This window comes from Cherax quadricarinatus, chromosome 32 (assembly GCF_038502225.1).
Source record: "Cherax quadricarinatus isolate ZL_2023a chromosome 32, ASM3850222v1, whole genome shotgun sequence".
Lineage (NCBI taxonomy): Eukaryota > Metazoa > Arthropoda > Malacostraca > Decapoda > Parastacidae > Cherax > Cherax quadricarinatus.
This window is the reverse complement of record NC_091323.1, coordinates 173,836-187,169: the sequence shown is the minus strand read 5'-3', so window position 1 is coordinate 187,169 and position 13,334 is coordinate 173,836. Positions and strand designations below refer to the sequence as shown.

The 13,334-nt window shown below is 41.4% G+C and overlaps 1 protein-coding gene across 1 annotated transcript in view; it reads left to right on the top strand.

Moving 5' to 3' along the window:
* Positions 1-1,688: 1,688 nt before the first annotated feature.
* LOC128690338 (uncharacterized) overlaps positions 1,689-13,334 on the top strand; it is a 58,968-nt gene continuing 47,322 nt past the window's right edge. The window contains exons 1-2 of the mRNA XM_070090723.1: positions 1,689-1,782; positions 6,422-6,772. Of these exons, the coding sequence (XP_069946824.1) occupies positions 1,689-1,782; positions 6,422-6,772 (445 nt within the window). The remainder of the gene's footprint in view (positions 1,783-6,421; positions 6,773-13,334) is intronic.

The window sequence follows — 13,334 nt, the reverse complement described above, 5'->3', positions numbered from 1 at the left end:
ATGGGGTTTCTCTCTTATTGGAATATCAGAGTTAATTTTATAATGGACTCCTGGAATAGCTACACCCCCAAAAAATGGTATTTGAACAAATTACCTCGGTGATCTATTGCTTTTTAGGGAATTTACTTAAACTATTAGTGGCTGGGTAAAATGCTGTTATTATATATTTTTGTTCATAAAAATAAAGCAATGTTTGCCGGGCAAATTATTTCAAAACTCTATCAAATACAGTTTTTTTTAATGCAAATAATTTTCTCTTTGGTAGAACGTTAGTCAGAATATCAGTAGCAACATGAACTCATTGCTTCCCAGTCGCTTAGTTTGAATCACTTAAATTTCTTTGATAATGAACACATGTTATACTCTTTTCAACAAATTCAGAAGTAAATGCTACCATCCTAAATTAAAAATAGTCAGTCTATGGACGTTAATTCCTACTTTTGCCAACAAACCAATTTCTGAAGTAAAATATGGACGTTGAAGACAGAGTTAGAGCGTAGTCAGCAGCATTAAGGGGCACGTCAGTGCCCGTTAGTGCACGTCAGTGCCCCTATGTATAAAAGCAGAGACAGAAGAGAGTGTACGAAGTATACTGGGAATAAGCCTGTGGATTATACCTGGTAAAGTGTATGGTACATTAATTATTGGAAAAAAAATTAAAAGATGGAGAGCATGATAGCAGATGAACAAGGAGGCTTTAGGAAGGGAGTGTAGACCAAACGTTTAGATGAACAGTACTGAGATGTGGGTAAAGAGGTTTTCGTTGTATTTATGGATTTGGAATAGGCATATGATAGCATGGATAGGGGAATCAATAATTTCCGAGGCAATTCGTAACCATCTTAAAAGGCATAAATTGATTAATGAATCTCAACACGGTTTTACAAACGGGCGTTCATGTCTTACGAATTTACTAATTTTTTTTACTAAGGTATTTGAGGTAGATCATGGTAATGAATATGATATTGTGTATATGGATTTCAGTAAGGCTTTCGATAGTGTTCCACATCAGAGACTATTGAGGAAGCTTAAGGCACAAAGAATAGGAGGAGAATTTTTTTCTATGTAGAGGCATTGTTGACAAATAGGCAGCAGAGTGTTTGCATAAATGGGGAGAAATCAGATGGGGGCACGTCACAAACGGTGTTCCACAGGGGTCAGTGTTGGGCCCCGCTCTCTGAAACATCACCAAGTACTAGACTGAGCATTTGTGGTGTGGTCTTAAACCGGCTGAACCCTCTTCTTAGCCCTCTTAAAATGACATGGCTGCTTTATACACTTCAGCATCCTGTAGGGTTAAATGTTCTTCACCTGCTGTACTATCAGAGAGATTTATGTTGGTACTTGGAGATCTAGGTGGATGTTTACCCAGGGCAAAGTTACTAGTTGGGGTGACTTCAATCACAAGGAAATTGACTAGGAAACCGTGGAGCCACATGGGGAACCAGAAACGTGGAGGGCTAAGATGATGGAGGTGGTACTGGAAAACCTCATGCATCAACATGTGAGGGACACTACCAGAGAGAGAGGATAGGATGAACGAGCAAGACTGGACCTCACATTCACCTGGATTGTTCAAACATTGTGGATATCAAACATGAAAGGCCCCTCGGAGTTAGTGATCACATGGTCCTGAACTTCGAATACATAGTAGAGTTACAAATGGAGAAGGAAGCAGGAAGAGTAGGATGGGAGAAGCCAAACTACAAAAGAGTGCGCTACATAGGCTAGAGGAATTTCCTTCAAAAGGTTCAGTAGAAAAGAGAACTGATGGGAAAATCGGTAAATGAAATGATGGAGACCAAAATGAGCCCCTAGTTCACCCAAAGGTGTAAAGAGGCCAATACTAAGTGCGGTAAAGAATGGGAAAAATATAGAAGACATAGGACCCAGGAAAATAAGGATATTAGTCGATGAGCCGGAAAGAAATACGCAAAGAAAAGGAGGGTAGCGCAGCGGCAATATCATAATGACATACCATAGAAAGGAAAGTCTGACCCGAAGCTGTTTTACAGCCACATTAGGAGAAAAACAAGAGTCAAGGACCAGTTAATCATGCTGAGGAAGAAAGGAAGGGAGCTCACAAGAAACAACCGAGAAGTATGTGAAGGGCTCATCATTAGACTTAGGGAAGTATTTTCAGTAGAAACACAAAGGAGACCAGAAAGCCGGAATGGTAGGGTATAGCAATATTTGGTTGACACAAAACGCACAACTGAGGAGGTGAAAAGGCAACTAATTGACCTAGATACCCCAAAGGTGGTGGGACCGAACATCTCTCTGTGGGTCCTGAGACAGGGAGCAGAGACACTAACAACAATCTTCAACACATCTATCGAGACAGGACAACTACCTGAGGTGTGGACGACAGCAAATGTAGTCCCAGTTTTTATGATAGACACTTAGCATTTACCTAAAGACCAGTATCACTGACATGTAGAGTATGCAAAGTCGAGGAGATGATTATCAGAAGAAAAGTGGTGGAGCATCTAGAAAGGAATAAGCTCATACACGACAACAAGCTCAGTTTCATGGAAGGGAAATCCTGGAGTTTTACAAGGTGACAGCAGTAAGACATGAGAGGGATGGGTAGATTGTATTTTCGTGTACTGCAAGAGGTTTTCGACATAGTTCCACACAAGATATTAGTGCAAAAGCTAGAGGATTAGGCAAGTATAACAGGAAAGGCACCGGAGTGGATCAGAGAATACCTGACAGGAAGGAAGCAGCGAGTCGTGGTACATGACGAAGTGTTAGAGTGGGCACCTTTATCGAATGGGGGTTCCACCGCTGCTATTTCTGGTATATGTGAAGGACATGACGGAAGGGATACATTCAGAAGTGTCCTTGTTTGTTGACGATGTGAAGCTAATGAGAATTCAATCGGATGAGGATGAGGCAGGACTACAACGGGCTGCAATCCTAGTCCAATAACTCGCTCCTGGAGTTTAACCCCACCAAGTGAAAAGTCTTGAAGTCTGGGGAAAGGGAAACAGAGTATAGGCTAGGGAACCAAAGACTGCAAACCTCACTCAAGAAAAAGGATCTTGGGTGAGGATAATACCGAGCACATCTCCTGAGGCGCACATCAACCAAATAACTGATTCAGTATATGCGCGCTTGGCAAATGTTTACAACAAGAGTAATTGCGAAGCTAAGGGGTATGTCCAACGAGGAGAGTTTAAGAGAAATCGATTTGACGACACTGGAGGACAGGAGGATTAGGGGAGGACATGAAAAACATAAAAAATACTTTGAGGAATTGATAAGGTGGAAAGGAACAGGATGTTTCAGAAATGTGACACAGCAACAAAGGGTCACACATTTGGAACCTGAAGACTCAGACGAGTCACAGGGATGTTAGGAAGTATTTCTTTACTCATAAAGTTGTCAGGAAGTGGAAGAGTCTGGAGAGTGATGTAGTGGAGGCAGGATCAACACATAGCTTTAAGAGGTATGATAAAGCTCTTGGAGCAGGGAGATATTGGACCTAGTAGCGACCAGTGAAGAGACGGGGCCAGGAGCTATGAGTAGATCTCTACAACCACAAACAGGTGAGCACACAACACAACAGGCACTATCCAAGGTAAACTATCAACACTCCCAGGATGCCACCCACAACAGGCACTATCCAAGGTAAACTATCAACACCTCCAGGATGCCACCCACAACAGGCACTATCCAAGGTAAACTATCAACACCTCCAGGATGCCACCCACAACAGGCATTATCCAAGGTAAACTATCAACACCCCCAGGATGCCACCCACAACAAGCACTATCCAAGGTAAACTATCAACACCTCCAGGATGCCACCCACAACAGGCACTATCCAAGGTAAACTATCAACACCCCCAGGATGCCACCCACAACAGGCACTATCCAAGGTAAACTATCAACACCTCCAGGATGCCACCCACAACAGGCACTATCCAAGGTAAACTATCAACACCTCCAGGATGCCACCCACAACAGGCACTATCCAAGGTAAACTATCAACACCTCCAGGATGCCACCCACAACAGGCACTATCCAAGGTAAACTATCAACACTCCCAGGATGCCACCCACAACAGGCACTATCCAAGGTAAACTATCAACACTCCCAGGATGCCACCCACAACAGGCACTATCCAAGGTAAACTATCAACACCCTCAGGATGCCACCCACAACAGGCACTATCCAAGGTAAACTATCAACACTCCCAGGATGCCACCCACAACAGGCACTATCCAAGGTAAACTATCAACACTCCCAGGATGCCACCCACAACAGGCACTATCCAAGGTAAACTATCAACACCCCCAGGATGCCACCCACAACAGGCACTATCCAAGGTAAACTATCAACACTCCCAGGATGCCACCCACAACAGGCACTATCCAAGGTAAACTATCAACACCCCCAGGATGCCACCCACAACAGGCACTATCCAAGGTAAACTATCAACACCTCCAGGATGCCACCCACAACAGGCACTATCCAAGGTAAACTATCAACACCCCCAGGATGCCACCCACAACAGGCACTATCCAAGGTAAACTATCAACACCTCCAGGATGCCACCCACAACAGGCACTATCCAAGGTAAACTATCAACACCCCCAGGATGCCACCCACAACAGGCACTATCCAAGGTAAACTATCAACACCTCCAGGATGCCACCCACAACAGGCACTATCCAAGGTAAACTATCAACACTCCCAGGATGCCACCCACAACAGGCACTATCCAAGGTAAACTATCAACACCTCCAGGATGCCACCCACAACAGGCACTATCCAAGGTAAACTATCAACACCTCCAGGATGCCACCCACAACAGGCACTATCCAAGGTAAACTATCAACACTCCCAGGATGCCACCCACAACAGGCACTATCCAAGGTAAACTATCAACACCTCCAGGATGCCACCCACAACAGGCACTATCCAAGGTAAACTATCAACACTCCCAGGATGCCACCCACAACAGGCACTATCCAAGGTAAACTATCAACACCTCCAGGATGCCACCCACAACAGGCACTATCCAAGGTAAACTATCAACACCCTCAGGATGCCACCCACAACAGGCACTATCCAAGGTAAACTATCAACACTCCCAGGATGCCACCCACAACAGGCACTATCCAAGGTAAATTATCAACACTCCCAGGATGCCACCCACAACAGGCACTATCCAAGGTAAACTATCAACACCTCCAGGATGCCACCCACAACAGGCACTATCCAAGGTAAACTATCAACACCCTCAGGATGCCACCCACAACAGGCACTATCCAAGGTAAACTATCAACACCCCCAGGATGCCACCCACAACAGTCGTCTAACACCCAGGTACCTATTTAATGCTAGGTGAACAGGGGAAGCAGATGTAAAGAAACATGGGAAACTCTTCCGCCGATGCCGGGGACTGAACCACAAACTCACTCGCTCGGTTAGCGAGTGCGCTGCCAACCAGGCCACGGGATGCTGCATATTATGCAAGTAATGGATGAAATATAAGTATTGGGGGGAAATTACGGTTAAAAAATGATAGTGTTTAGAGGGTTTTGAGAGGATATTTTTAAGCTATATTATTAATAATGAACTAAGTGTATAACGAGGTAAAGTGTTTGAATAAACAAAACAAACTTAAAAAAGTAAACAAAGAAAATAATGAGAGTAGAAATCAGCGTATTTTTATTATCACATAAGCAAGCAGTAAAAGATGAATTATCTAGACGACTATAATAAAAAGTGTCTTATAAGAGAAGTCATGTTAAGAAATATAACTAAATGGAATAAAGAATAACACAGATTTAGAGGGAAATTTTAGTTTATAAAGAGAATTTTCTGTCTTAAAGATTGAATAAAATTAACGGAAGAGAGATGAAGAGAAATGTCCGTTTTTTTTGAAGTGGTTAATGGTGAAGAATTAAACATGAATTTTAAAAGCAATAATACAATTGTCCAAAATTGAATAATCAAAATAAATAATCACAGAATCATCAACGCTGAAAGATACATAAAAAATATTGAAATTACGAGGACACATCAGTAGGTAAATAAGCTAACAATAGAAATAAATGACTTGTATTAGATAACATTCACAAATGTCATGCATGGAGAGGATATATGAAGATAAGTAACAGAGATAAGATAAAAATGATCTATCAGTAGACGGCAACATTACACTGAAAAAAAATTAAGATTCAACAAAGATATTGTTAAAAGAATTTTTTTTTTTAAATCTGAAATAGGCGCTTCACACAAACATCAGATTTGTGAAAAATATTCAGATGAAGAATGATATATATCTGCATTAAGTATTTATTTGTGTATCCCTCCTCCGATATTTCGATAGGTTACATATTTTCTTCCCACTAAGAGAGAATACCTTCCACTAAACTCCCGATACCTTGGTCATCTACTTTCAGATATTGCTATTGGTCTTCACATCACCAAGGTGACAGTACCGACGCCCGTGGCAGTGGGTGGAGGCGGGTGGATTGAGTGTGAGTTTGTGGACGAGGGTGAGAACATCTACGCCCTCAAGTGGTACTTGGGCCTAGACGAGTTCTACCGATGGACGCCGGCAGAGAACCCGCCAGTCAAGACCTTTCCAGTCAGGGATGATCCCCTGACGGTGGACACAGCGATTTCAAGCAGAGGCAAAGTCTGGATATACGACCTGACTCTTGGAGCATCAGGAGTCTTCCGCTGTGAGGTGTCTGCAGAGGCTCCGGATTTCCACACCGAGTCCGAGGTTGCCACCATGACTGTTGTGGGTGAGTGTGTGTGTGTGTGTGTGTGTGTGTGTGTGTGTGTGTGTGTGTGTGTGTGTGTGTGTGTGTGTGTGTGTGTGTGTGTGTGTGTGTGTGTGTGTGTGTATGTGTGTGTGTCTGTGTGTGTCTGTGTTGGCATGATTTGTAATTTCATGCGCCCACAAAATCCCCCCAACATATCTGTGGGAAAACGATGTATTTTAACATTTAAAATATGCATGTCAAGAAGAACACAAAGTAAGAGAGTCGTAAATTCTACCTTCAACAGCAACTGGAACATTGCCACCTGTATAATGTTTTATTGTGTTTAAGGTCTTGAATGGGAAATAATTTTTTTAAATTTGTTAAGGAATTAGTGGTTTTCAAAGGTTTATGATATGACGAGTAACATATTTAAACCATACCACGGGCGGGGATAGAACCCGCGATCAGAGAGTCTCAAAACTCCAGACCGTCGCGTTAGCCACTGGACCAGCTAGCCACAATAAGATTCGTCTTATTGTGGCTAGCTGGTCCAGTGGCTAACACAACGGTCTGGAGTTTTGAGACTCTCTGATCGCGGGTTCTATCCCCGCCCGTGGTATGGTTTGTTTGCAATCGTGTCATTACGATTTCGTGAGTCGAGTAACATTTCTTTCAACATCGTTCATTTATTACCCTACGAAATAAACTGGGATCGGGCAATCGGCACAGCTACCTTGTATACGTTGGCGGATTGTGGACTGAGACTGTAATTTGAACATGATTCAGATTAGAGCAACGAGGCGAACATAAAGAAGGAACACTGCAGCAGGCCTACTGACCCATGCGAAGCAGGTCCATGTCACCCCCCGGCTTAGACCAATGACCCACCTAATCAGGTCACTTCCACTAAAGGAAGCACAAGCTAGTCAGGTCCAACTGTCCCTGATCCACTACAAACATGTTTTCGTATAAATTTATACAGAGAAAAAAAATGAAAGATTGAAAAAAATGCGTTTTGATTTCAGAGTCGAAATAATTTTTATATTCTATAGATAAATATTTGTGGTTGGACAAGAACGCCGCACAAAAACAGTCACAGGTTTGTAGATGAATGGTTCAGAGAACCGACATGTTGATAAATTAGACACATGTGCAACTCTTGGGTATCTTTATTGAGGAAACGTTTCGCCACACAGTGGCTTCATTAGTCCATACAAAGGAGAATCTTGAAGAACAGGAGGAGAATGAGGTAATCAGTCCCTCAACCTTCTCAGCACGTATGCCGTATTCTATTCAAGATTGATGGACTGACCACATCGACTCAAGGTTGAGGGACTGATTACCTCATTCTCCTCCTGTTCTTCAAGATTCTCCTTTGTATGGACTGATGAAGCCACTGTGTGGCGAAACGTTTCCTCAATAAAGATACCCAAGAGTTGCACATGTGTCTAATTTATCAACAGTCACAGGTTACAGACAGGAACGTATCTCCTGGAAGGTTAAGAAATATGTAGTTAACTATTTGGCATCTCAGTCGGTGCTCTAAGTAGCCGCTTAATCAACTTAGGAATAACAATACATTATTGTAGGTGAATGGTTCACAGAACCGACACGTTGATAAATTAGACACATGTGCAACTCTTGGGTATCTTTACTGAGGAAACGTTTCGCCACACAGTGGCTTCATCAATCCATACAAAGGAGAATCTGGAAGAACAGGAGGAGAATGAGGTAATCAGTCCCTCAGCCTTGAGTCGATGTGGTCAGTCCATCAATCTTGAATAGAATACGGCATATGAGCGGAGAAGCAGCTTATAAACCGTATGGCAGGAGAGGTGCAGCAATCATAGGTGGTGTCACATTTGTCCAATGTGGAGGTAGGTTGTGCCCAAGGGTTAGGCAAGCGAAGAATTCCCAAGTATTAAGATCCCAAGAAGTTGCTGTGTCTGACAGGATTGTAGATGAATGGTTCACAGAACCATTGTATGGACTGATGAAGCCACTGTGTGGCGAAACGTTTCCTCAGCAAAGATACCCAAGAGTTGCACATGTGTCTAATTTATCAACAATACATTATGTTCAGCTTTCCACTTAAGTTGTGACAGTGTAAGTTTCTCCAAGAGTATTCCGGCACTGTTTCAGAAACAACATTTTTGATATTGACATTGAATTCTTAATCGTCAACCGGAGAATGGAGTGTAGATTATCGTCAGTAAATTTATTTCGAATCTTTGTAAAAAGTACGTGTACGTATGTATGCATATTCAAATGAATGCCTATGTATATGTATCTACAAGTATATAAATTCGTGCACTTTCATATGCATATACATCTGAATATGTGGCGGAGGTAATTTATTTATGGGTTTTTAAACGTTGGTAAGCATCCCCCATTTTAATTGTTGTTAAATACACAGCAACTGCAGCCTGTGCACGGTGCAACCTGTGTAGGGTGCAACCTGTGCACGGTGCAACCTGTGCACGGTGAAACCTGTGCACGGTGCAACCTGTGCATGGTGCAACCTGTGCATGGTGCAACCTGTGCACGGTGCAACCTGTGCACGGTGCAACTTGTGTACGGTGCAACCTCTTCGATAAAGTTCAAGCATGATATGTACTTGTAGCAGGAGGAAGAAATTAATTAAAAGATGGGGTTAGATGTTTAAAGTACCCGATATACATTGCTGTTTTAAGCTGTTTCTTGACTGACTTGTTAGCATGTTCTAATCTGAGTTTTGATCTTTGATCGCCTATTACATTTTCCCAGTAATAATTATTATTATTATTATTAAAGATTCGCCGGTATTCTCCCGGCCCGGGCCTTTTCCAAGTGGTGGCCCGGCCTTGGCTCCCTCTTTAGGGATTGTCTGAGACCTAAGTCTCCCATGGGAGGAGGCACAAGTACCTCCTCATCTTTGGGACCAACTGTCCCCAGGCCTAGCCACAAGCTAGGCCTCTCTGGTCTGCCATCCCCGCCCCAAGGGGGCAAATGGGAATGACAGTCTTATGAGCTAAAGCTCGGGCTCAGGCACCTACCCTACCCTAGAAGGGTTAGGCATGGTGTCGATGCCCCCCAGTAATAATAATAATAATAATAATAATAATAATAATAATAATAATAATAATAATAATAATAATAATAAAATTACCTTTAATTTTGTAAATTATTCATATATTCCTAGCTAACATTACTGTCATACTATATAGAAAACCCTTGATTATGCAAAGCATTTTGGGAAACTTGCGTTAATTTTCCCAGAGTACGAATACCAACAGTCGTCTAACAATGAGGTTGCTACTTACTGGTAGGTGAACAGGGGCAGGTGTAAGGAGACTTGCCCAGTGTTTGGATGTTTGAGTGCTCGACTGCATATATAAAACACTGAAGCTGCGTAATGGGCGGATACGAGGAAACTAGACTTACAAGAATCTCACAGTAACGTTGTGCTGTTAATACTATCATACAAATGGGACCAGATATCCGTGTCTTCTGTTAACGTACATCCCAAATAGGAATAACTTACCTCTCTGGAACCTAGCATTCACTGTTCGTTATTTGGTCACTTCAGTTCACTTACTTCACTGTACTTGATACTAGAGTCAGAAAACCGTGTCGCATGCTTTCAGAACGTCACAATATTCTCGCACATTTTGTTGGAACGTTACCCCGTTTTGTTAATTATCAGTCCATCGCAAAATCGCGTCAATTCACTGTAAACAGAAGCAGACAGGACTGGTTATGCATGGCTAACAACTGCCTTAAATCTGGCACCCAACATTTAGGCATCTCGACGTTGGGTAAGACCTGTTAACTGCCATGCCTGGGCCATCTTGCGTGCAAACAAACCACGGAACAGGTGGTGTTTGAAACAATAACGAGTGAGTCGTGTTATTTCCATTTCGTGAGTCATCTTGCGTGCCTTCGGCAGAGAAATTTCTGATCACAGAATTTCCAAGGGTGTCATCATTTACTGTTGCATCCTTAATTAAATACCAGTCTTCTTTTATTGTTACAATCACTGTTAATAAATCATTAAAATAAGGACTTGTGAGACATGTCTTGTAATAAATTCATGACTAGAAGTTTCCACTAGCAACTATGTCGAAAAGATTTGTCAACTAGTTATCTTGTCCTGCATCACAAAATATGGGATGGAATCGCCTTACCTTCCCATCTTATCATATTCAGGCGCCCCCGCTTACAGTGTGGAGCAAATTACTCCACTGTGAGTGCATATGTGTAAGGGAACATATGAACATTTGAGAGTTGGTATGTGTGTGCGCGTATATATGTATTTGCTATGTATGCGTGAAAAAAATGTACATCTGCATTTATATGCGTGTGCATACAGTATATTTACTTATGTATATGTATATATACATATGCATATGTGTGAATACATTCGTGTGCATATGTATAAACATATGAATTGTAAAAGTAGAGTTGAACCTACCTAGTCAAACACATTCAAGCAATAACTTGCTGATACTTGGCTGGCTGTCGCCGTTAAGTTATGACGTTACACAAGACGCATTGTTTACACTATGAACTTTATAGTTTTCCCCTAAGACTAATTTTCCGGAAAAAACTATACTGAGCTTCATAATAAAACCTAAACAAGATAGTCTCCTAAGAAAGAACTCGAAGAATTGTAACACAAATAATATTCTCAGATTTAGTTTAGCTTTTGTACCTTGTAGTGAGCCTTTCCGCCATGCAGTACGAATTTTGTACACGGGGTATTTCCGTCGTTCTTGGAATAAATATCTCGCTTCTGGAGTATGCTTGTCTCCCTTGTAGTAAGTTTTGAAGAACATATGATTGAAGGAACTCTGCAGCAGGTCTTCTGGCCTATACTTAGCAGCTCCTTGTCAAATCCATCCCATATTTGTTAATATTTTTTTAGTTCACTTTATTCTTAAAGCTCCTCGATGTTTTAGCATTGATTCCAGCTAATCACTGGAAAGCAATACCATTCTTTCTAATATTTGTCTAACGTATTTTTTAGAGGTAACCAAATTTTTTGCTTCAATAACGTTATCATATTGTAAATGGTATGCAATCCCGACAAGTTGGTATGACAATTAGGCAACACTGAGTATCTGTATTGACAAAACGTTTCACCTGAATTGGAGGCTTTATCAGTCGAATACTAGGATGGATAACAAACCTGGAGACAGTAAAAGAAATGGAGAAGTCTAAGGTAAACATTCCCTCAAGCTTAAACGAAAATAAAAAGTCTGGAGAGAGTAGACGAAGTACAGAGAAAAGTTCAGATAATCAGTCTCTCAGACATGGTACAAAATAATTGACTCAGGCTTAAACAAATACGCGAGACCAGAGAATTATATCCTGGAAAGTGAGGTGTTCCAGCATAGAAATGAGGTCACAGGTGAGCTTTACTCACTAGTGAAATTTCATCTTGCGAAACAGGTGTGTTGCTGTGATGATCAAGTCTTACTTTTCTGACACAGAAAAACTTGAGTATCTTTCTTCTGGGAATATCTTTTTTTTTAATAAACCTTTTCGTCTTTGGAGTTAGCATTTATTCTTTGGAATATGCTTGTCTTCACTGCCACAATTTCTTTCCTCTTTAAATTAGATTTTCCTTATTGGAGAAATTTTCCTATTTCATGCAAGTTTTTCCTTCTTGGACCAGACATTTTATCTTTGGACTAAGTCTTTTGTCTGGAATAAGCCGTTTGTCTTTCAGTTAAGTATTTTCTCTTCAGAATAATCATTTTCTATTCATAATAATTTTTTTCTTCTTGGAGTAATTAATGCTTTCCTCTTTACAATATATATATTTCTTATTTTCAATAATCCTTCATCCTTAAAGTTTTAAATCCTTGGATTAAAACTTTCCTTAAGTAATCCTATTTCACTTCCGGAGATCCTTTCATCCTTGGAGTATACCTTTCAGTCTTTGAGATGTTTGAGTATACCTTCAGGTGACAACAAACAGGAAGCGTGGCTATCTTGTGCTCAGCAGACAGAGGATCGAGACTTTACCACGTCTTACTGCGAATGACCCTCACGGGTCTAACGCTTAACATGAATTAAATAATCTGAGCAAACCTTTCCTTCTCAGAATAAGACTTTACCTCTTGTAATATTCTTCTCTCTCATAAAATACACGTTTCTTCCTATAGTATACCTGTCTCCCTGGCAGTAAACTTTCCGTCCTGGTAGTAAACGTTCCGTCCAGGTAGTAGACTTTCCGTCCTGGTCGTAAACTTTCCGTCCTGGTAGTAAATGTTCCATCCTGGTCGTAAACTTTCCGTCCTAGTAGTAAACTTTCCGTCATAGTAGTAAACTTTTCGCCATAGTAGTAAACTTTCCGTCCTGGTAGTAAACTTTCCGTCATAGTAGTAAACTTTCCGTCCTGGTAGTAAACTTTCCGTCATAGTAGTAAACTTTCCGTCATAGTAGTAAACTTTCCATCCTGGTAGTAAACTTTCCGTCCTGGTAGTAAACTTTCCGTCCTAGTAGTAAACTTTCCGTCATAGTAGTAAACTTTCCGTCATAGTAGTAAACTTTCCGTCATAGTAGTAAACTTTCCGCCATAGTAGTAAACTTTCCGTCATAGTAGTAAACTTTC